The sequence below is a fragment of the Arctopsyche grandis genome, chromosome 10 (genome assembly GCF_051622035.1).
Source record: "Arctopsyche grandis isolate Sample6627 chromosome 10, ASM5162203v2, whole genome shotgun sequence".
NCBI lineage: Eukaryota > Metazoa > Arthropoda > Insecta > Trichoptera > Hydropsychidae > Arctopsyche > Arctopsyche grandis.
Window position 1 is genome coordinate 14,094,238 of NC_135364.1, and position 22,139 is coordinate 14,116,376.

General features: G+C 31.6%; 3 protein-coding genes across 3 annotated transcripts; all 3 read left to right on the top strand.

The window, feature by feature from the left end:
* The first annotated feature begins 6,662 nt into the window (after positions 1 to 6,662).
* LOC143917700 (acyl-CoA Delta-9 desaturase-like) lies at positions 6,663 to 7,928 on the top strand. Its single transcript, XM_077439279.1, has 4 exons — positions 6,663 to 6,888; positions 6,953 to 7,083; positions 7,164 to 7,369; positions 7,433 to 7,928. Exons 1-4 carry the CDS (start codon positions 6,663 to 6,665, stop codon positions 7,926 to 7,928), a joined length of 1,059 nt encoding a protein of 352 aa, XP_077295405.1.
* Positions 7,929 to 10,508: 2,580 nt separating this feature from the next.
* On the top strand, positions 10,509 to 13,379 carry LOC143917701 (acyl-CoA Delta-9 desaturase-like). Its single transcript, XM_077439281.1, has 5 exons — positions 10,509 to 10,530; positions 10,616 to 10,746; positions 10,871 to 11,076; positions 11,180 to 11,617; positions 13,205 to 13,379. Exons 1-5 carry the CDS (start codon positions 10,509 to 10,511, stop codon positions 13,377 to 13,379), a joined length of 972 nt encoding a protein of 323 aa, XP_077295407.1.
* Positions 13,380 to 18,113: 4,734 nt separating this feature from the next.
* On the top strand, positions 18,114 to 20,890 carry LOC143917702 (major facilitator superfamily domain-containing protein 12-like). Its single transcript, XM_077439282.1, has 10 exons — positions 18,114 to 18,352; positions 18,633 to 18,796; positions 18,923 to 19,006; positions 19,077 to 19,299; positions 19,372 to 19,489; positions 19,570 to 19,856; positions 20,089 to 20,278; positions 20,355 to 20,466; positions 20,528 to 20,678; positions 20,752 to 20,890. The coding sequence occupies exons 1-10, from the start codon at positions 18,207 to 18,209 to the stop codon at positions 20,888 to 20,890; spliced, it is 1,614 nt and encodes a 537-aa protein (XP_077295408.1). The 5' UTR covers positions 18,114 to 18,206.
* Positions 20,891 to 22,139: the final 1,249 nt, after the last annotated feature.

Genomic DNA, 22,139 nt, shown 5'->3' on the forward strand with positions numbered 1-22,139 from the left:
TATGCTATCTGTGTATTATTGCGAAGACACTTTCAATTCTGCTTATCTGTATATGTATGTACCTACATATGTACATATGTACGTATGAATGAACATACATTTTGTTTCATATAAAATGCACAATCGAATATGGCGCGCTCGACTAATGAAGTAAATTTGTTATATAATTAAATAAAAAATTATACATTAAAATTAAACATGTAACAAATGTCAATACTGAGCGTCGTGGTTATTTCCTGTCATCTGGGATCCGGTGAACTATTCATCTCCACTTCTCTCGGTTCTGTGCCAAGTTAAATGCAGTGTTAAGGGACAATCCCGTCAGTTCTTGATTCGATTTGAACATCTTGTGGGAGACCGTTCTCTACCGTTCCGGTGACTTCCAGCTTCTCAAAATTTTCCACATTCTTAGCAATATGGCCAAAGTAGGAAAAATCCTTTTTCTACATGTTGCGTAAAGTCTCTCTGAAACTGCCAGCTCTTTGTGGATGGAATGTGCAAGATCCGCCTCCAGCACCATTTTATTTCAAAGGCAACATGTCCATTTCCCTCGTTTTTTACCATCCAAGTCTCGTCTCCATACAATGCAATGGGGATCAACAGAGATGGGATCGCCAGACTGTTTTTGATTTTCCTCATTATAGAACGGTTTTTCCATATCTTTGCCACACTGATCATCACCACTTTCACATATTCCTATTCTTTTTCTGATTTCTGATTGGCATCCTCCTTCTCTTAATTAAGATCAAGGCACCTAGGTAACTAAAATTTTTGACTTCCTCATAGTCCTTTAAGGAATTGAACTTTATGATTTACTCTAATCTCTCAACGAAGAGCATTTTAATTTTGTTTTTGTTTATCTCTATTCCTATTCTACGAAGTCGTTCTGCCATCATCTAACAATTAAGACTATAGTAAATTAATGACATATTCATATAATTGAGCCATTATAATTGAAAGTGGCATAACTCCACTTTTCTTCATTTCGAGAAATACCTCGTAAAACAATTAACATATTTTTTCCGATTAACAATGTTGAAAAATACTGGTGGCCTGTAATACGTTTATTCTGCTTTTCCGAGGTTCTGGATGTATCAAATTAAAATAAGTGATAACAATTTGTGAATGAAGTTAACTAGATAGTGTTTTTGGGACTGAAAATTTGACTTTCGTCACTTTCAAAAGCAAATTGTTTTTATATGAGAATTTTCAACACGATTTTTAACGAGCAACGATGATGCATGATGCAAATAAAGAATTATCGTCGATCTACGAGAAATCTGGTCGTCCTAATTGCACGATGTCCTTGAGTTTAAATGAATGCAGTTTTGCATGTAAATATTAAGCCCATATACATATATTGCATATAATTCAGAGCACGTCGCGCTTTTAATCGCATCTTAACGAGCACACGATGAAGAATGCAATCTGTGCAGCGTCGTGAGAGACGAGGGATAACTTTTCCATTTACTCCCCTTGAGCATTTAGCAGGTGTAAATGCTCGATAATGAACTAGAAGCTCGAGAGTCGAGACCATTAAGATTAAGCGCATAATTTTATTATCATCGAATCCTAGTAGTCCACTGAGATTTTAATCAGCCGGTAATTGGATATCATTTATTTTTAATAACAAAAAAAATCAAATTTCTATGTCGATAATTTAATGGAGCGTCTTCCTGTTAGGCGTTTCTAATAGTATCATCGTCATCATCATTAGCCTGCGAACGAAGTAGATGAACACCTATGTACATATAAGCGTTTAATAATCCTTCCTAGCAAATTGCATCCACGTGATTTTATGCACACGATGTTGATCTCGCAAATGACCTATTATTCTTCAATGTATTGAATAATATGACTACAAATCGTATGCAAATGATAATTTCATGTATGAAATCATATTTTTTTGGTTTATCGAGGTATTTTTTTGGGCGTAAGACCACCCGCCACCATGCACCATTTTCACGTGTCAAATTTGCAAAGATGATTTATTTCTTTCGTAGTCATTATTCTTTGTCGTATTTTTATTCGTTCGCTGTATAATAAAATTGGCTTATAATTTTAATATTAAATTATACCCGAGGTATTATGCAAGGTTACAGCTGAAACTTACACGTTAAACAACTAATGTGGCATTTACACTCGGGAACATGAACATGTATCTCGCGTATCCTGTTTCTGATTTAACCGGTATGAGGAGTCCTGTTGCGTTCGAGAATTACGTATTTATTTTTAGAATAATATATTTACAGATATCATCGCGCTTGAAATCGATTTATCAACACCAACAAGATACATAATACACTGAGGTACTAGCCGAGGTGAGGTCAAACTTTGGAATCAATTTTATAAGTATTACAATTTATTTTCAACCATAAAATATAAATAGTATTATTGTGCACACTTTCGAAAAGCGAATGAAATGGTATTTGGCTATTTAATTTGACAGTTGGACAGTGAAATTAATTGTTTTGACAGCGCGTACAAAATAGCGGCCGCGCGCAAAATTGAATACTTTTGTACATTGATGCGCGGTTTAAAAAATTGGGACAACGCCTTAAGCACTCTATTAATTTATTATTTAATTATTTTCTAAGATATTTAAAGTGTTTTATGGCGTATTTTCTTTCCGCTTTAAATGTTATATGTGAATGAATTTTCGGGTGTGCCCGCCTCTACCCGTGTAAAATACACAAATAAGAACCTTGAACTCGGCATGTTAATTTTAATCTATTCAAATGTAACAACGGCTACGTAATGCGCAAAAAAAAGTAATATCAAATTGACCGAAAGTCGCAACAAAGTAAAACTATATTGCAGACAATAGTTGTACAATCTGTGAATAAATTAAAGAGGAAGTGCGGTCCATTCATATTCGAGTAATCTTTAATATAAACACATCGATGTTATTTAATCTCACCGCTCATTATATCTTATACATTTCCTTTGGTAAATTTAGCTTTATTTGGTTTTTACATCCTCTTAGGTTCAATTAAAGCACATATTAAGTCCATCTGCTGCAGATACGAGTATGTCTACCCAATTCCTTCTCAATTACTGGAATGATCGGATGAAAACTTTATGTTTAAACATAATTATTGGATTTTTTTAAATACATTTTCTCTAATTATTTTTTTTATTTTTAAACCTTTATGAAGTTGAAAATTATTGACACATCATCATCATCATCATCATTCACAGCCATAAGCTAACACGCTTCTATTCGTCTCTGTTTTGAGCAACTATCATACATCTCATCCCACACATTTTTCGGATTCACTCATCTCCCTTATGACCTTCCTTGCACCCTTTTAAATTCTCTGGGTACCATTCGAGCACTTCTTTCGTCCATTTATTGTCCGTTTTACTAGCTACATCACTCGCCCATTGAAAACTCGATTTCTTTACTCTCACCATTACACCAACCACTTTTTTCATACTTCTAACCCACGTATTCAGTTTTATATTTTTCCTTGTTATGCCAAGTATACAGCGTTTGGTACTTCCATACGTCATAACTGATCAAAGATCTTATTATTCAGCTCCAGTGACATTTTAGATTTGAATATTTGAACATTCGCTCAAATCGCAGTCAATCCAAATTTCATACGTGTCCTTATTTCCTCTTTAATACCGGACAAGAACATAAATATTTTCGGTTACATCAAAATTATCTATGTATATGTACAGTAAGATAGTCTTTTCCATCTAAAATTTATATATTATTATTTTAATATTATTTATTATTGAATATTATTCTAATTTTATTTTTCGTAAAAAAAAAACTGTCCATTAATGCCTTCTCTCCTCGCAAAGTAGCAAACAACCGAAAAAGCACAACTAGTACCCATCCATCGAAAGTCAATGCCCCGTCTCTAAACAAATATTTTTTTCTCGCTTCCAAAATGAATGCATCTCGTTTTTTTTTATCGATGTACGTGATTCGAGAGTATTTCACCAATAAGAAGATGTTTAAATCACACCGCGAGACATGTTCGTCAATCACTATTCAGAGCACGAATCCATTGGTAGTGCATTCTTTGATCCCACGATATCGAAATTACTTTAACATGATGAGTGTGAATCGCACCGAAAAAAAATAAATGATTTATTTTTTCATGTAAATTCCAAACCTTATTTGACAGTGTTTTCCTTTTTTTTACAGAGCCGCTACCGGTACTGCTGCTAAAATACTCGAAGAATCAAAGTGGACTGGATATAACTGGTTGGTCGTCTCGAACATCTCCCTAGGTGAATTAATTATTCAAATAGACTTTATCATGTGGCTATAGATAATTGAAAAATTGTTGAAAGGCCCTTCAACCTACTACAATGTATCTCCAAATCAACATATTTCATCGCGGATGATGATGATAGTGCGTTTGCAACATCCTACATATTATGTATGTACATATATATGTAGGTAGGTCGTCGAGAGAGTTGTGTTTTGATTGAATATTAGTCAAGATTTCATCAAACCGTGTACAAGTTTCGTTTTGATCATAAATTCAAACACTAGATGGATGAGTCTGCGTCCAATCGATTATGACTCAAGTCGAGCAACATATGCAAATTTATGACAACGCCCTGAGTGAATGGATCATATCTTGGTATCAAAAGAGTAATAAAAAATAGTACCCACCTACGTATGAATGTAATATATTCATGTTTGGGACTATTTATATATTTCATAATTTAATAGTAAACTCAAGTTGTAATTGAAAAATATTATTCTAAATTAAAAGGAGCATAGAAAACATATGTAGATAATGCTTGATCACATATTGTTAGAAAAGATTCATGTAAAACTCTCAAAAAATGATGAAATATTTTAAATGAAATTACTATAGTGGTAATTAGATATCATCATCCATTCAAATATATGATGCCATGAAATATTATATGTTTACATGACGAATCGCTTGAAATTGAAGTTGAACTTCGGTGAACCTAGTGGTGAAACCAAGAAGCCTACATACATATATGTACAATATAAGTTGGCCAAGAAAAAAAAAATCTTAAAATAGATTTTATATTAGATGTTTATTTTAAGTACTAATTAGTTGTTATATTGTCTATAAATCAAGACGATATATCTAATTGTCATTTCTTGCGGGCTGTCATTGTTCTTGTTGATGTTAATTACACCAGCAGAGGAAGAGGAGGTGAGATCGGATCAAGTTTGTCCGGTTAATCCGGTCGATGCCGAATCGAAACGTCGTAAACTTCATCGAAAATTAATTAAATACTCGTTTCCTTAAATGCATATCCTATTTAGCATCTCATTTTTTTCTCAACAAGTTCACCTCCGTTGAGCATTAAAGAACCGACGACGATTTCTATCTATAGTAAGCGTTTCTCCAAATTAGCCTTTCCTTCGATTACTACACGAATGTTAAATTTAGATAAAAAAAGGATATTTTTCGGAACGATTAGTGACAATTAACAGTGAGTTATGAAGTTCGGAAGTTGAATTTTGAAAAGTGATATCCACGTTCTTGAATGTTGGCACATACTCGTACATGCATTAAATGAAACTGTGGCGTGTGTGTGGGCTTCATTCAATAGTCAGCCAAAATTATTTCAACGTCTTCTCATCCAGACTAATATGATTTATGGTAGAGTCGGGATGTGGGGCCCCCGGAGAGGCCCCAGGCTCTAATGGGGGCCTCAGCTTTCACGACGTTAATGTGAACACGCGCGTGAACTTATACACACGAGTATTTCTCTCGGAGCAAAAAAGTGACTCGTTTTAAAAACTCCTCGTAATGTTTGTACATACGTATCTATGTATATACGAGAATGTAGTATAAAACCTACCCTGGATGTGATGAAGAGGCACACAAAAAGTACCGTGACAATCACGAAAAGATCGACGAAAACGTGTCGAAAAATAAAATAAAACGCTTAGCTGTGTTTACAATGGGGATTTTTGGTATTGGATATTGCATATTTTTTTCAAACTGATTGGTTTTTTTTCATAAATTTTAATATAGAATTCATTTGTCCACGTGGATGAAATTTTTTTCGTATTTACCGTCAATGTTTGTATTTTCATAATAAAAAATAAGTATTCGAAGCCGCATTGATTGATACTTAGATACTATTTCACTTTTTTTACTTGATTTTTAGTGACGCATTGTCATTACGTACATATACATATGTACATACATACATACTTAGATTCTTTATATGTATGTATGTACAATAAAAATGACGTTTGAATATTTATTTTTTTAAATTTGATGAATATACATATAAAACAGTCATAAAATAAGCTTAGAAATTTGAATATCATATTCTTACATAAGTTGAAATTGAATCTTCTCTTATGATGCAAACTTTTTGGACACAAATATAGATTGATGTACCTACATATGTATATTTTTGAACATACATACATATGTATTCATTTAAAATCAGCTACAGGGCTACAGAACTATAATTTTTCAGAAAAGTATGATGCATATATAAATATGTATGTACATACACGTATTCAGAAATACAGTAAGATCAATATTTTCCATAAACATTACTTAGCAAAAAGTACTGATTTGTGTTATCACGGTGAATTTATTTTTTAATTCTTTAATTCTCTAAAACTATTCATAAAGTGGAACTATTCATAAGTTCATTGTCTCAATTTATTTAAACAGACTACTATGCCACCAAATATATCAAATGCTTCAAACCCTTTTGTCGAGGATAAAAATACATTGAACAGTATTTTACCAGCATCTAGAAATGAAGGCAATGGTAATACAAATAAGGATGATACATTGGAATTAGTATGGGTACTGATAATATTTATCGGACTGTTGCATGTGGCTTCCATCTTTGGAGTTTACTTGATGTTATTTTCATGCATGTGGCTCACCTCTATATACGGTAAGCGCATTAAGTATTCATCAATTTATTTAACTAGTGGAATCTATTATTTGAGTTTTTTCAGCATTTTTCCTAGCAGTAATAGCTGGTCTAGGTGTGACTGCAGGTGCCCATCGTCTTTGGACTCACAAATGTTACAAAGCGAAACTTCCTTTGAGAATATTGTTGATAATTTTTCATACACTAGCATTCGAGGTATATATATATATATATACTTTTTGGTTGGTAAAATAGCTGCGTTTTATTTGTGTGATTGGTAGAGATTGTGATTTCAGAGCGATGTGATAGCATGGTCAGAAGATCACAGAGTGCATCACAAATTCAGCGAAACTGATGCAGATCCACATAATGCAAAGCGAGGCTTTTTCTTTTCACATGTTGGATGGTTGTTGTGCAAAAAGCATCGGGAATATTTCGAAAAGGCTAAAACTATGGACTTCAGCGATTTGCACGAAGATTCGATTTTACAATTTCAAAAAAAGTATGTATGAATCAAAGGTATTTAGTATGATATGTTAGTTATTATATTAATGAATCTTTTCAGGTACTATATACCGATGACAGCGGTTATTACCTTCATAATACCGACGGCGATTCCAGTTTACTTTTGGAACGAGACCTGGATGAACTCCTTTTACGTATCTGCGATATTAAGAATTGCTCTAGTCTTGAATGTAACTTGGCTTGTGAATAGTGCAGCTCATTTGTACGGAACAAAACCTTACGACAAAAACATCGGTCCTGTAGAAAATAGCACCATTACGGCTCTGGCTCTAGGAGAGGGTTTTCACAATTACCACCACGTTTTTCCTTGGGATTATAAAGCGTCAGAGCTCGGAAAATATTCGACTAACATCACGACGTCTTTTTTGGATTTAATGGCGAGGATTGGATGGGCATACGATTTAAAAACGGTCCCGATGGAAATTATTCAAAGTAGGGTTGAAAGAACTGGAGATGGAACACATGCTTTGTGGGGATGGGGAGATAAAGATTTATCTAAACAAGAAATTGCATTTTTTATGAACAAGGAAGATTAGGCTAAATTATTGATTTATTATATAATATTAATGTGATAAATTTTGCATTAATAATTCATCCATATAAAATATACATATTAACATATACTATAAATATATACTATAAAACTTACTGCTGAATTCAGTGACATTACAGGTTAACCGAATTTATTGCTAAAGCTAACTAGATAATTAATTCATTTATTATTTTCATTCAAACGTTAGTAAAACATGTCTACGAAAATATGTAGGTACATTTATTATGTTAAACTTCTTGCTGAAATAGTAAATTAGTCCACGTAAAAAAACATTTAATCACATTCAATATTTTTTTTTTATTCATGCACACTCACCATTTTTCATTATTTCTTAAAATTTGTAATACAAAGATTTAATACCGCGTCAATTTTTTTATTATTGTACATATGTATAAACCAAATATTAAATTATAATAATATGAGTATCTCATGTCTTTTTTTTACTAAATCTAAAATATATAGAGGTGTATTTATCGATTGAGAATCAGTCAGTCGCATACGGTAGTGTCGTAAAAGTGTATTTTCAATTTATTATAAAAGGTAAGAAAATTTATAATCTAATTTATGTTATTTTAATTGAAAAAAGTTACATATTTAATTAAAAAATATACTGTTAAAAATACATAATAAAATTTTGAACAACGTGGGATAATCAGATATCTAAATGCATCGTTTGTAGCATACAAACGTTTGAGAACAGCCGTTAGGGTCATGCGAGAAACACAAGATGCACAGACTAAAGGTCAAAATTATCTATACATTCAGTCAAATTGCTGACTCCAAGTGCAGGACAGTGCTGCAGGTGCACTTTGCAAATGTTGCATAAATACATACAAACGCAAGGCTATACAAAAAAAAACTCAATCGCAATAACCCACTGGGAATAAATACGATTAGATATATTACATTTCGGTTTTCAAACTCCAAATATCGATTCACATTAGTTGGAAATCTTTATTTCGAAATTCTAACATAGGTGATTCCTTTGTGAAATTAAATGTATGTAGTGTGGTATTTCGGTTTGGCCATCGTTGATCTGGAGACAGGTACCATCGACCAGGATGATTGTGTGGGCATGAAAAGCTGGCCACTTGATCCCGTTATATCAGAATCAGCGTCTTCAAACCTTGCAGAATCCACTCGCTAATTCGCATCGTGGAAATTATACCTAGGGTTTCCGTTATGATTCGAGGAGACTTGGTGTTAGTCCAACGTTCAATTTAAGAATCAATCATCACGCGGTCTAAGTTTTGTGCCATTTCACTTCACTTCTTGCCAATGTGTAAGTGGCGTTAGTGATGATAAATATGCCGTAGGACTTGAAAATTACAACTATTGTCGAATGTGCGTAAGCGATGTTACATTTTGTTAATATCGAACAAAGGGCTCTGAAACTCGCATATTATAATGATTATTTTAGACTTAGAATGTGTGAAATTCATTTAAAACTAGCTGTTTTTTCGTGATATTTTGTATATATCGGGTTGACACGACGCGAGCAGCTAGGATCGAGTAACTAGGACGTTATTCGCATCGTGGCAACAGGTGATCCAAACGTTTTAAACGTTTTGGACGTTCAAGTTACTCGTCGAAGCTACTTGGTCCAAGCTGCTTGCATCGTGTCAACCTGTAATCAGCCAGCAGTATAGCTCGGTGGATGCGTTAACGCTAACCACCGAGAGGCTCCCTGGTTCAAGCCCTGGGTTGACCTCGGTTGAAGAAAATTTATTCGGAGTATTTATGCAGTGCTGCTAGTCAGACTTAGATATTCGTGACTCCTCCAAGTCGATATCTGATTTCATTGTTAAAATCGGTTCCTCATAAAATTTGCAAAACCATCCTACCTAATATTTGTCACCACTATTTGATTATGATTTCAAATTTGTAATCTATAAATTTGAAATCATTTGTTAGACTAGTTTAATATCATATGTGTCGCTCAAAGTAAAACCCGGAATGGCATCATGGTAAAATATAAATGAGAAATTTAACAAATCGAAGCATCGCCTGTTAGTTTTTGGTCATTAAGGCAATATAGTAATAAAAAGAGACCCACATTTTCAATCATTCTGCACAATTTAAGAAACACCAAGACATTGGGGCGTGCACAGTAGAGCTCGATCAACACTTCATTGTTTCAATCGGACATGATATTAGCTGCTATTTTCACTGGTGATAAGTCGAATGATTTGTAATGGACTCGATTTTAGGCAGAAGTAGATGAATTAATGTATGAATTGTAAAAAATGTAAATAAAATTGATTTGATTGCGATGTAAAATGTTCATGAAATATTTAAAAAATGGTGTTTTTTGGAATTAAAAGGAAAAAACTTATAAATACCTACATATCCATATAACATCATGCCACCAAATGAACAAAGTCCGACTGGAGTGTTGTTTGAAGATGAAAAATTAGAAAAAGAACCAACACTAATCGATGGAAGGGGCAGTCACTGCAGAGCCGAAGATGTGAAATTTGAATTAATATGGAGTCTCGTATTTACACTAGCATTCTTACACGTAACTGCTGCATATGGATTGTATTTATTGATATTTGCATGCATGTGGCGTACAGTTCTATATTGTAAGTATTTTTTAAAGACATGTTTACTTATTAGCTTCTATTGTATGTATGTATGTAGTATTAAATCAAAGTTTTCCTTTTTCAGCAATATTTTTAGCAGTTTTTGGAGGTATAGGTGTTACTGCTGGTGCACATCGACTTTGGACCCACAGATGCTACAAAGCCAAACTACCTTTAAGGATATTATTGATTATTATGAATACAATATCTATGGAGGTAATTAATTTCAATTTTAAATTCAAACAAAAGAACCTTAGAAAAAATAAACTTTTTCAAATTATTAACAAGTTTATTGATTTTAAAATTCTGTTTATTATATTATAATTTAAATTTTATTTAGAATGATGTTATAACTTGGACGGTGGATCATCGAGTGCATCATAAATACAGCGAAACTGATGCCGATCCTCATAATGCGACGAGAGGTTTCTTTTTTTCACACATTGGTTGGATAATGGTGAAGAAACATCCTAAATACTTTGAAAAGGTTAAAACCATTGACTTCAGCGATTTATATGAAGAAAAACTATTAGTATTTCAAAAAAAGTGAGTACATATACAATATGTAGTAATATTTCCAAAATTTTCATGAAATATAATAAAATCGAATAACTTTAAGCAGAAAACTTTATCAGATAATATTTTTCAGATTTTACTGGTACTTGGTAGCAATCATTACCTTCATTATTCCGACCATTATTCCAATGTATTTTTGGAATGAGACATTGATAAATGCATTTTTTGTAGCGACTATGTTTAGAATTGTCTTACTTCTAAATATAACTTGGTTGGTTAATAGTGCAGCTCATTTGTATGGGAAAAAGCCTTACGATAAGCACATTGGACCGGTGGAAAATTATGTAGTTACAACTTTGGCGGTGGGTGAGGGTTTCCATAATTATCACCATGTTTATCCATGGGACTATAGAGCTGCCGAGTTAGGAAATTATTCCATGAACATTACTACAGCTTTCATAGATTTGATGGCAAAAATTGGATGGGCGTACGATTTAAAAACAGTGCCGGTAGATATAGTTCAAAAGAGGATAGAACGAACTGGAGATGGATCACATGATCAGTGGGGATGTGAGAAAATCAGACAATGTGAAATACAACATTTAAATAAAGTTAAATAAAAAATTAAAACTTTTTTATTATTTTTTACTACAATTTGTGCAAAATTTCATTGACGTAGGTATACATATATACATATGTTATAGTCCAAGTCTTCAATCCTGATCATTCATACAAATACTACATATATACATATGTAGTTTGTTTATACACGAGCTATTGGTTTTAGTTTAGGTAAATGATAACAGTCACAAGCTATCTTCAAATAGACTCACCAGGTGTCGACTGAAACTTTTAGCTGTCGAAACTTTTGATCTGTGAAAACCTTTGAGATGTCAAAACGCCAAGACTTTAAAAAGGAAATTCTATGGAAACCCCATTACAACTTTGTCATGACTCCCGTTCCTGTTATTGTTTTAATTTTGCACTCCAAGGTAAGCATTCATACTATGTATGTACATATCGGATGGGATAAACGATTGAGAATACTTAGACTTATACCTAATAGTTTGTACATGAACAAATTGTTATTTTGTGTACACTCTAACTGGCCAGATTGGTTCGTTTATGAACAAACTAGCATGTTCATGAACGAGGGAAATGCACACTTGGACTGTAATGTATACATAACCAGCAGCGTGGTCTAGTGGTGAATGTTGAAATATTTCGTACTTGATGTTACGAGTTCGATTCCCGCTAAGTCTCGCTGTTGGCCAGACCTTGGTTTGTCGAGATCGATCGTTTCTTATCAGAATTTGCCAATTTTTCTGATTTTCATTGAAACGATTCCTGTAAAAATTGGCGTTTCCTTCCCAATTTTCTGTTGCGAACCTTTAGTTATTGTTATATCTTAGATTTCGCCATATTGCTCACCATAGATGTCTCTGTGGTTGTTTATCGAATATAAAATTCGTATTGTTACATGAAAGTTATTCATCGTTATTTATCGTATTAATACGATGTTTGTAATATCTGACCATAGATGTCAGATATTGTTTAGATTTACATGTATCTATGTAATAATTATGTGGACCAGGAAGGCGCATTTGAGGTTTACCTGTTAAGCCTTCCTGGTATATTTGTATTTGTATATATGTATGTATGTTGTATATATATATATATATATATATATATATATATATATATATATATATATATATATATATATATATATATATATATATATATATATATATATATATATATATATATATGTATGTATGTATTTCGAGATATATAATAATAACATACGTATGTACTTACATATGTACATACATAATTAAATGATTGAAAACGACTTAATCTTTACAAAATTGTATTGTGCATTTGACATCATTAATGGAAAAAGATTAAGAAACATAAGGTGAAATTATAACATTTATGAAATTACATATGAGCCGTTATATTTGAAAGTGGCATAAGTCCACTTTTCTTCATTTTGAGAAATATTTCGCAAAACATATGTATATATAGAACTATGGGCAACATATCATTTTTAAATCTCGTAAATTACAATAACACATACGTGACGAAAGCTATGTAGATTCGCATCTAGCACATGGAATTAGCGTGTCAAGTAAAATGTTTTATCGTGGACTTTGGGAGAACGACACGACATATCAAAAGAGATAAGGCGTCGAAGAATTGATTTCGTTTTTTATGGCGATAAATTACCGTTGGATTTGCAAGCACGTATCTCTATCTGTGGCCATCGGAAGTGGCCAAGACTCTTGACCCAGAAGGTGTTCAAGATGAATTATATCATCCGACTGTGAGATAACGCAGCATTAGATTTTCGGCCACGGAGGAGAGTATCATCACGCTTTCTGGTCACGGACGCGAGCTAGAAGCTTCCAGGGCATCGTCACACGAAATAAATAACAAATAAATTGGTGCGTGTGCAGCGGCGTGTCCGAGAAAATTCAAAAGAAAATCTTAAATCATATCAGAACCCATTGTATAAGTACGTGTCCGCTGAAGACAAGTAGGTATTGTGTTATAGAAAGTGCAAGTTGATTTTCTCCAAGATAGCCATCGTGAATTTTGTGAATTACTCGTCCGTAGTATTCGACTCGTTTCGAATTGATTATGAACGGATGAAGACACATGACTCCGTGCATGACATCAAGAATCGGAAGTACAGATATAGCTCATCATTCAATTAGATAAAACGCGGTAGGAAAATTGTTTATTCGCTTTCACAAGAGTTTATTCCATCAGATGTCAGTATATTGGCATAGTTATTGAATAAAGCAGAAATTAATATTTTTTCCTACATACAATTGTTAGAAAGTTGAATAACATATATGCCTTCTAATAGTAGTTGGTCAAAAGTTGATGATGAGACTTAGAAGTTCAATAAAAAACATACACATGCATGCATGTACATATATCATATATTTTTTTTATCTATAATACATATAGGTAACCCCAATGCGCCTTCCTGGCCAGAAACATTGCACATTTGATACAAATATTATTAGTATTATACGAAGTACATAAATACATATCAATTAATGTCCACAGAGATTGTGGTCAAATTTGTAAATTTGTAGCATTTTATACAATTCAGCGGAATTCGAGATTGTTGAAAACTCGATATTTTGCGAGAAAATGGGCAAGGTTGCCAATTTGTTGGAACCGTTTAAATGAAAATCAGATAAATTGGCAAACTCTGATAGGAAACGATCAACCTGGAGTCACAAATTTAAGGTCTGGCCAACAGAAACCAGTGGGATTTGAACCCGTGACCACTATGTTCAAAGCATTATATGCTAACCACTAGTCTATTCTGCTGGTTATGTATACAAAATATGTATATAAAATACTTTCTAACAATGAAATGTATTACATATAATGTTTAAATTGCAAAATTCAAATAAATCCAACTACAGGCTATATTTTCAAAATGTGTATATGTAAATATTTTACTTTATTTTATTTTATGTTTACAAAGATATATACCAGGAAGGACTAACAGGCAAACCCCAATACGCCTTCCTAGACAATTAATTACAAACATTGCAGCATTTTTTAATTACATAAGTCACTGTATTTCAAGAGGCTGAAGAACACGAAATGAACAATTAATTAATCCATAGAGACGTCTATGGATTTAGATTTGTATGTATGTACATACATTTTTACATATTGTACATAAATCAAATTCAGATATTTGTGACACAGTGGGTAGGATGGTTTTTGCCAATTTGATGGAGGAATTGTTTCAAAAATGAAATCAAATTGGCAAACTTTGATAGGAAACGATCGACTTGGAGGCACAATTATCCAAATCTGACCAGCAGCATTAGAGATTAGTACGGGAACGAGCCCGGTAGCCTCTCGGTGCTAAACATAAACGCAACCACCGAGCCATACTGCTGTATTGTATATAATACATATGTATATTTTATATGTAAATAATTGTGTGCACTTAAAGGTCACTAGCTACATACATATATACATACATATGTACATATATTCGTCCATATAAATTTGCTTTTATTGCCCACTTTATATGTGGTAATATAATCACATAAATGCTACTGTCAAAATATCAAATTTCAATAATTGCGTGAAATATGGAGCCGCTTTCTGTGTGGATAAAGTTGTTTGTTCGACATCTCCTTATTTGTTTTAATCGAATTTATTACGCGGCAACTTTACTAAAGCAAGTTTTACGATCGCATTGATGAAAGTTGATAAAATTTGATACTTAAGTTGATAAATACGACAACTGTGGGTGTCACAATTTATTATATTACTTAAATAGATCCTTCAGTCTTGATTGCACTTCATAGAAACTATGAAAAGTTTTTCTTTGAATAGGTATATACATATTTATGGAGAAAATAGTATTCAAAGTTATTCATTGAATACTACTATTATGTCGAATAAGTTTCTAGATTCTAGAATGCATTCCCTCTTTAAGTTTGATTTTTTTTATCGAATATTCGTTCAAGTTTTGATGCAATTGTTTATTAATTAATAAACTCATATTATGAAGACGACTGTGATATCTATGTAAAAAAATGCGAGTAATTTTCCAAGATATGGAAAATTGTAGTTGTAAATGTTTAAGTTTTTTCATATAGATGTCGTTGTAAAAAGTGGAAAACCTATTTTTTTTACAATTTTACATTTTAATTAACATAAAATTATTTTATGATTACTTAACCACCCAATGATTACACAATAATAGTAACGCAATAACAATTTATGATGATGAATATAAAAAATATTCTTAGTTGCTTTTACCATAAAGTAAATATAATTCACAGTAAATATATGAGCCGGTGGTAGAAATTAATGCATTGTGTTTTTATTTTAATATTATATAATACACTAGCTGAAACCGGCATGCGTTGCAATTTCACAATAACGCATGCAATTCCCGTTACCGTTCCCATTTGTCGGAAAAATGTAGGCAGCGAACACTCTGGTCGCGACGCGAAAACATTTGAAATTATAGCGAATGACACTCATTCCCGTTTTTCCCGTTTTCGTTCCCGTTTTTTTTTCATAGTAATCTTCCTGGACATGCATACAACAAATCCGGAAAGTTCCATCGTAATCGCTTCGGTGGCTTAGGAGCCTATTCGAGACACACACACACACAGACATTCATTTTTATATATTTATAGATAGATATAGAAGATAGAAGATGAAGTTAAACTATTGAAATATTGGGTTTTTTGAGGAAGGTTTTATGTATGAGATTTAATCCTACTATCATAATGTGTATATCGAAATTAGTATTGAGTACTATCAAATATTATATAATATCGCTATTCTGTGTGGCTGTGAGCCGTGTGTGTCTGTGTATATGTGTATCTGCGATAACGCTTGCCGTAATATAATACATAGTCGTTTCGATTCGACATATGTACATATGTACGTCACAGCCAACAAAATGTACGAATATTATAACGAAAGAATAAAACTTCTATATGTATACTGTTTGCTACTGATGTTTCCTCTGGGCAAGTCTCTGAGCATTTAGCGCCATCTATTGATAATTTATTTAATTAATTAATTTTTCTTTTGGTGTTTTATATTATTTATATGTAGGTAGGTAGGTAGTTTTTACTAATTAAATATAAATATTAAATTAAATATATTTAAAAGGTATTTGAAAAGTATCGCGTGCGGCTCGAACACATGACCGACACATTTCTTTTCATTTTTTTTAATTTAATAACTTAATATGCCCATGCCATGATATTTCATCGAGTACAACACTTGTAATACATATTAATCGCATAGTTTCTGGTTTAAATGAGATATTTTATAATATCGAAAACAACACCTGATAAAATGTAGTTTTGAAAAACGTAAAGGAGGTATGTTAAAAATGCAAATATTTCTACTTAAAATGTTGTTGCTATGAATACCGTAAGTATGTATAAACAATCGCCCCGTCGATGTGATGATGAAAATAAAAAGAATTAACATATACATTTTATATAATGCCAAATATATTTACAAAACTAGTTTTTCTACCGTGGCTAGTCGATTTTGTCGAAAAAATTTTAATCGCACTGATTCAAAGCAAGTGACCAGTCCATCTAAAACAGTGACAAAGTGTAGATATTTAGTCCCGAATTTAATAATGAAAAAATACAAATATGTATATATTTGAATACAATTGTGATGTTGAATAATTTATAATTGACAGAAAATTCAAGTTACAAATCACACAAATATCAAATTGATCCAAAGGTGAGATATACATTTCTATTACTATTACTTATTATGCCTTATATAACGTTGGGTGTCTTCCTTCGACAATGAAATAAAATTTTAATGATTATATATCCTACCCATAATTGTGCAATATATAGTAATGGTAGACGATTCCTAAGTTATATAATTTTTAAAAATAAAACACATTAAATAACTGAATACAAAATTTTAAACTAATTGTATTTCAACGTGTCACGTTTTCATTTATACTTTAAGACATATGTACATATAATATAAATACCGTGCTATAGTTAAGGCCATACTAATTTTATTGTTTAACCAAAGTTTGAATACATAACCGGTTTTTAGCTGCATTTTTAAGTTTTATCTATGACATACAGGAAAGTTAATAATCAAATTTAAATTTACGCATTCAATAGAGACAACGTGTTTCAAGATTGTTGAACTATTCAAGGGCGGACAAGTTATATTGAACTTGTGGGGCTTTTCTGGTCAACGATGTCATTATATACATGTGAAATTCGATATTTGTCATATTATGTTACCGACGGGGGAAAAATGACATATAGAGTGAGTGTCTATCCACGAAAGCTGCAAGACGTTCCGCACTGAATGATATAATTGTAATACACTCGTGTTAAAACAATATTAAAAATAAAATAAAATGATATTTTTAAAACAGTTAAACATGTGAATATGTGAATGAAATGTGTACACCAAAATTTTAATTTTTTTTTTAATGTGAAAGTTGATTTTTCAAATGTTTTGTATGAAGAGATTTCAAAGAAAAAATTTTCTTTGAAGTAAAGCATATATTTTTAAAGTATGTATATAATTTATTTTTATTTTTAAATCAAATACGTATGTTTGTTGTTTCAAAATATGTACTGTTTTAAATGATTTTCAGAATAAATTGTCAACTGAAGTGGCACTACAAAATGAGCGAAGAACAACCTCTTCTACAAGGTTCCAAACAACAAAAATCAACAAATAACTATGATCAAATAGAAAGTGCAAACGAAAATAATGAAATAATCACAAGGTAAGATTGTAATGAATTATAATAATATGAATACAATAAATCAATTTCATATTCATATTCTAAAAAATTGTAAATAGGTTTTTGAGCTCTTTTTATTCCTATTATGCTGTACATTAACATTTGAATAATATAATACTATGATTACTAACAAAAATAAAATAAAATTATAAAATAGAAAATGATCAGTAAATCAGTAGTTATTAAAATAAATATAAGATACATTGTGAACATAAGTTAGTAATAATAAAAAGCATTTAAAAATCAAATATTCATATTCCAGATCATCAGAAGTAAATCATCTGTCGAAATTAGACAAAATATTATTCGGATTAGGGCACATATACAATGATCTCTGTGCGGCGATGTGGTTTTCGTACACGTTGCTTTTTTTACAAGCCGTTTTAGAATTAGATTCAACAACAGCAGGATCCATGATGTTATTGGGTTTGTCTTATATTTAAAAGCATAATTAATATATATATATATATATATATATATATATATATATATATATATATATATATATATTGAAATTTTAAATTAATATATGTATATAATATTTCATTTTAGGACAGATAATGGATGCAATGGCAACGCCTGTGGTTGGTATATTAGCTGATCGGTGGAGTAGCAAACGTATTTGGCACCTATTCGGTAAATATATAAATCATATTTATCAAATAAAAAGCAAGGTAAACAAATACTTAATTTATCAATCTTTTAGGAACTGCTTTAGTCTTATTTAGTTTTCCAATGATATTTTCCCGTTGTCTTGGATGTTGGATTAGCTCGGCCGGTACATACTTAAGATGGTGGCAACCTTTCTATTACGCTTTAGTAATTACAATTTTTCAATGTGGTTGGGCCATTGTGCAGATTTCTCATCTTGCCATGATACCAATTTTAGCAGAAAGTCCAAACGAACGATCAGAACTCACCGCTATAAGGTATGTATTATATTTTTAAACTTTTATATGTTTCATTAATGATTTAAATTTAATTTTTATTATATATTTTAGGTATACCGCATCCGTGTGTTCAGGTGTTACAGTTTATGTTATAACATGGGCTATATTGCACATTGAAAGTAGTGGAAATGAAACGGCTATAGGACCAATTGATGATTATAAATTCAGGGTAAGTGAAATTATTATTACTGTAATTTTAAATGAAATATTAACAATGATTTAAAATAAAAGCTGTATTTTTTATTTCAGAACATTTCATTACTTTTGACTGTTATTGGTTGTGTTTTATCAATAGTTTTTCACTTTGGATTAAGACATAAAATTAATGTAAGGAACAATATTGAACTTCAAAGTAATGAATATATAAGTAATATTGAAAATTCAAATAATGAAAATTTAAACGGTATTACAATTCCTTTTCCTAAGGATATACCAAAACGTCTGAAAAAATTGACGCATAAAGAACTTATTCCAAAAATAAATTTTATTAAAAAGAACTTTTTTCTTTCACCTTCACTATATCAAGTGACATTATTGTAAGTTTTTTTTTTATATTTAATAGAATTATCATCATCAACTTTTCCTTACACGCTTCTGTTTGAAACCTTTCCTAATGTTCTTCCTTTATGCAAAATTAAGTGTATTTCGCAAATTCTAAGTATATTTTACATTTTTTCCTTAGTAAATTTTAATTTGTCCATTATTTACCCGGAATTCATAGCATGTTAGTGTTACGTCTGTAGATTACTTTACGTTTCACTTTTTCAGATATGTGGCATCACGTTTATTCAGTGCATTGGGTCTAGTTTACATGCCATTATACTTAGATGAGAGACTCACATCATCAGATTCAACCGAAACCATAGAAGCTATAGCTAGCGTCCCACTGGCTACATACATATCTTCATTTTTCACTTCATTATTATTGAAGTATAGAAACAAATATTTTAACAACAAGGTTACAAAAAAAATACACTTCAGCAATAATCACAATATATCATTCATGTTTATCTATTAAAAATATAAAATTTCAGTTGCTATACATAGTTGGATCAATGATCAGCATCGGTACTTGCGTTTGGATAGCATTATTTTTAGCACCGTCATCCGGTGCTGCTCAACTATACACAGTGGCAGCATTGCTAGGTAATTTTTAAAAAGCGATTTTTATCACATACTCAAATAACAATCTGAATTTATTTTATAGGTGCTGGTAGTTCAATAACAATGGTCACTAGCTTATGCATTACGGCCGATCTGATCGGGTCACATTCGGATCAAAGTGCTGTGGTTTATTCTATGGTCACATTTGCCGACAAATTAATTACGGGGATAGCGGTGGTGCTCATTGAATACTAGTAAGTAGATATTTTCTATTTGAGTTTTATAAGAGGGATGTAAATCAAAATGGATATTTAATTATTTTTTCAGCAAGTGCACAAATAAAGAAGATTGTCCGGAATATTATCGAGGAATTTTAGCATATGTATGTGGAGGTAGCGCTTTACTCGGTACGATAACCATGCTTGTTTCTCAGATTGCAAAATCAACTTGTATTAATTCTTTGTAAAATGTTTTTCACAAAATTTTTGTTTTGTTTCTATTTATTAGAATATTATTCAGAATATGTATTTATAATTTTTTTTATATAATAAAAATACATTTCATTAGTAATTTTTTTTTAATTTCCATTTTTTAAACATTTCAGTTTAAATAATATAATTTTATATGGGAATCAAAGGAAATATCTAGAAAGTTACTTTTGGTCATTAGAAATTAAAATGCGACAATGTCATTGTTGATTTGTGACGCAGATTGACGATCAATTATTTAGGTCAAACTGTCACAGATTGCTTATGTGGTTATTTGCAAAATTACACGTATAATGTTATGTTATTTCAATGCATCCTCATTGGCTTAATTGAAATATTGAGAAATCAAAATTTCAGTACTTATTAAAACTGACTACAAATAAATATGTTTATTATTTATTTTAAATGTTATTTTAATTAAACGATTCTTTCGGAGGGATTATTTACTAATAAATAGCAAGTTTCAAAATATTTAGATCCAACGATGAACATGGAGATTTAAAAAAATAGATATTACAATTATTAGACACTCATAGGAATGGTTCGGTGATTACTAGTCAAATGTGAACCGGTAACAGGATAACTGGTCGCAAGAAAACTGGTCACAACCAAAAATTGATCACAAGAAAACTGGTCATACCCGAAAATTGGTCACAAAAAAATTGGTCACATCCAAAAATGCGACCTATGTTGTGACCAATTTTTAATTTTTGGGTGTGGTTCACGTATCAATTCCTTTCCAAAACCATCCGTTGAAATATCAACGGGCACAATACTTGTTATAATATAGTGACGTTTGTAAATTATTCAACACGCATAAAATACACTTTAGCAAACAGCCGATGATTTGAGGCCAATATTGAGTAGATATTATCTGGTAAGCATAGAAGTAGAATGCATAGAATCACTCTCAGCCTCCAAAAATGTTGCTACAAAAATTCTGCGCGGCAGAGTTTGTTCATTGTTTGCTAAATAAACTTCGTCTCTCTCTCACTTGTCTCTCTTTTGACTTTCCGTCTCTCTCTTCGATGGCTCGCTTTTAGACGATACTTTTGTTAACAATGATCATTCTATGCATTCTACTTCTATGCTGGTAAGTATTGCTTAGTAGTTATATTTATTGCTTCGATCACATTTGAAGAAATTTCGAATTACCTCGAAATAGTTCGAATTACGAAAACTTAACGTGAAATTTTCAGTATTCGAAGACATTTAAAAATTTCCGTC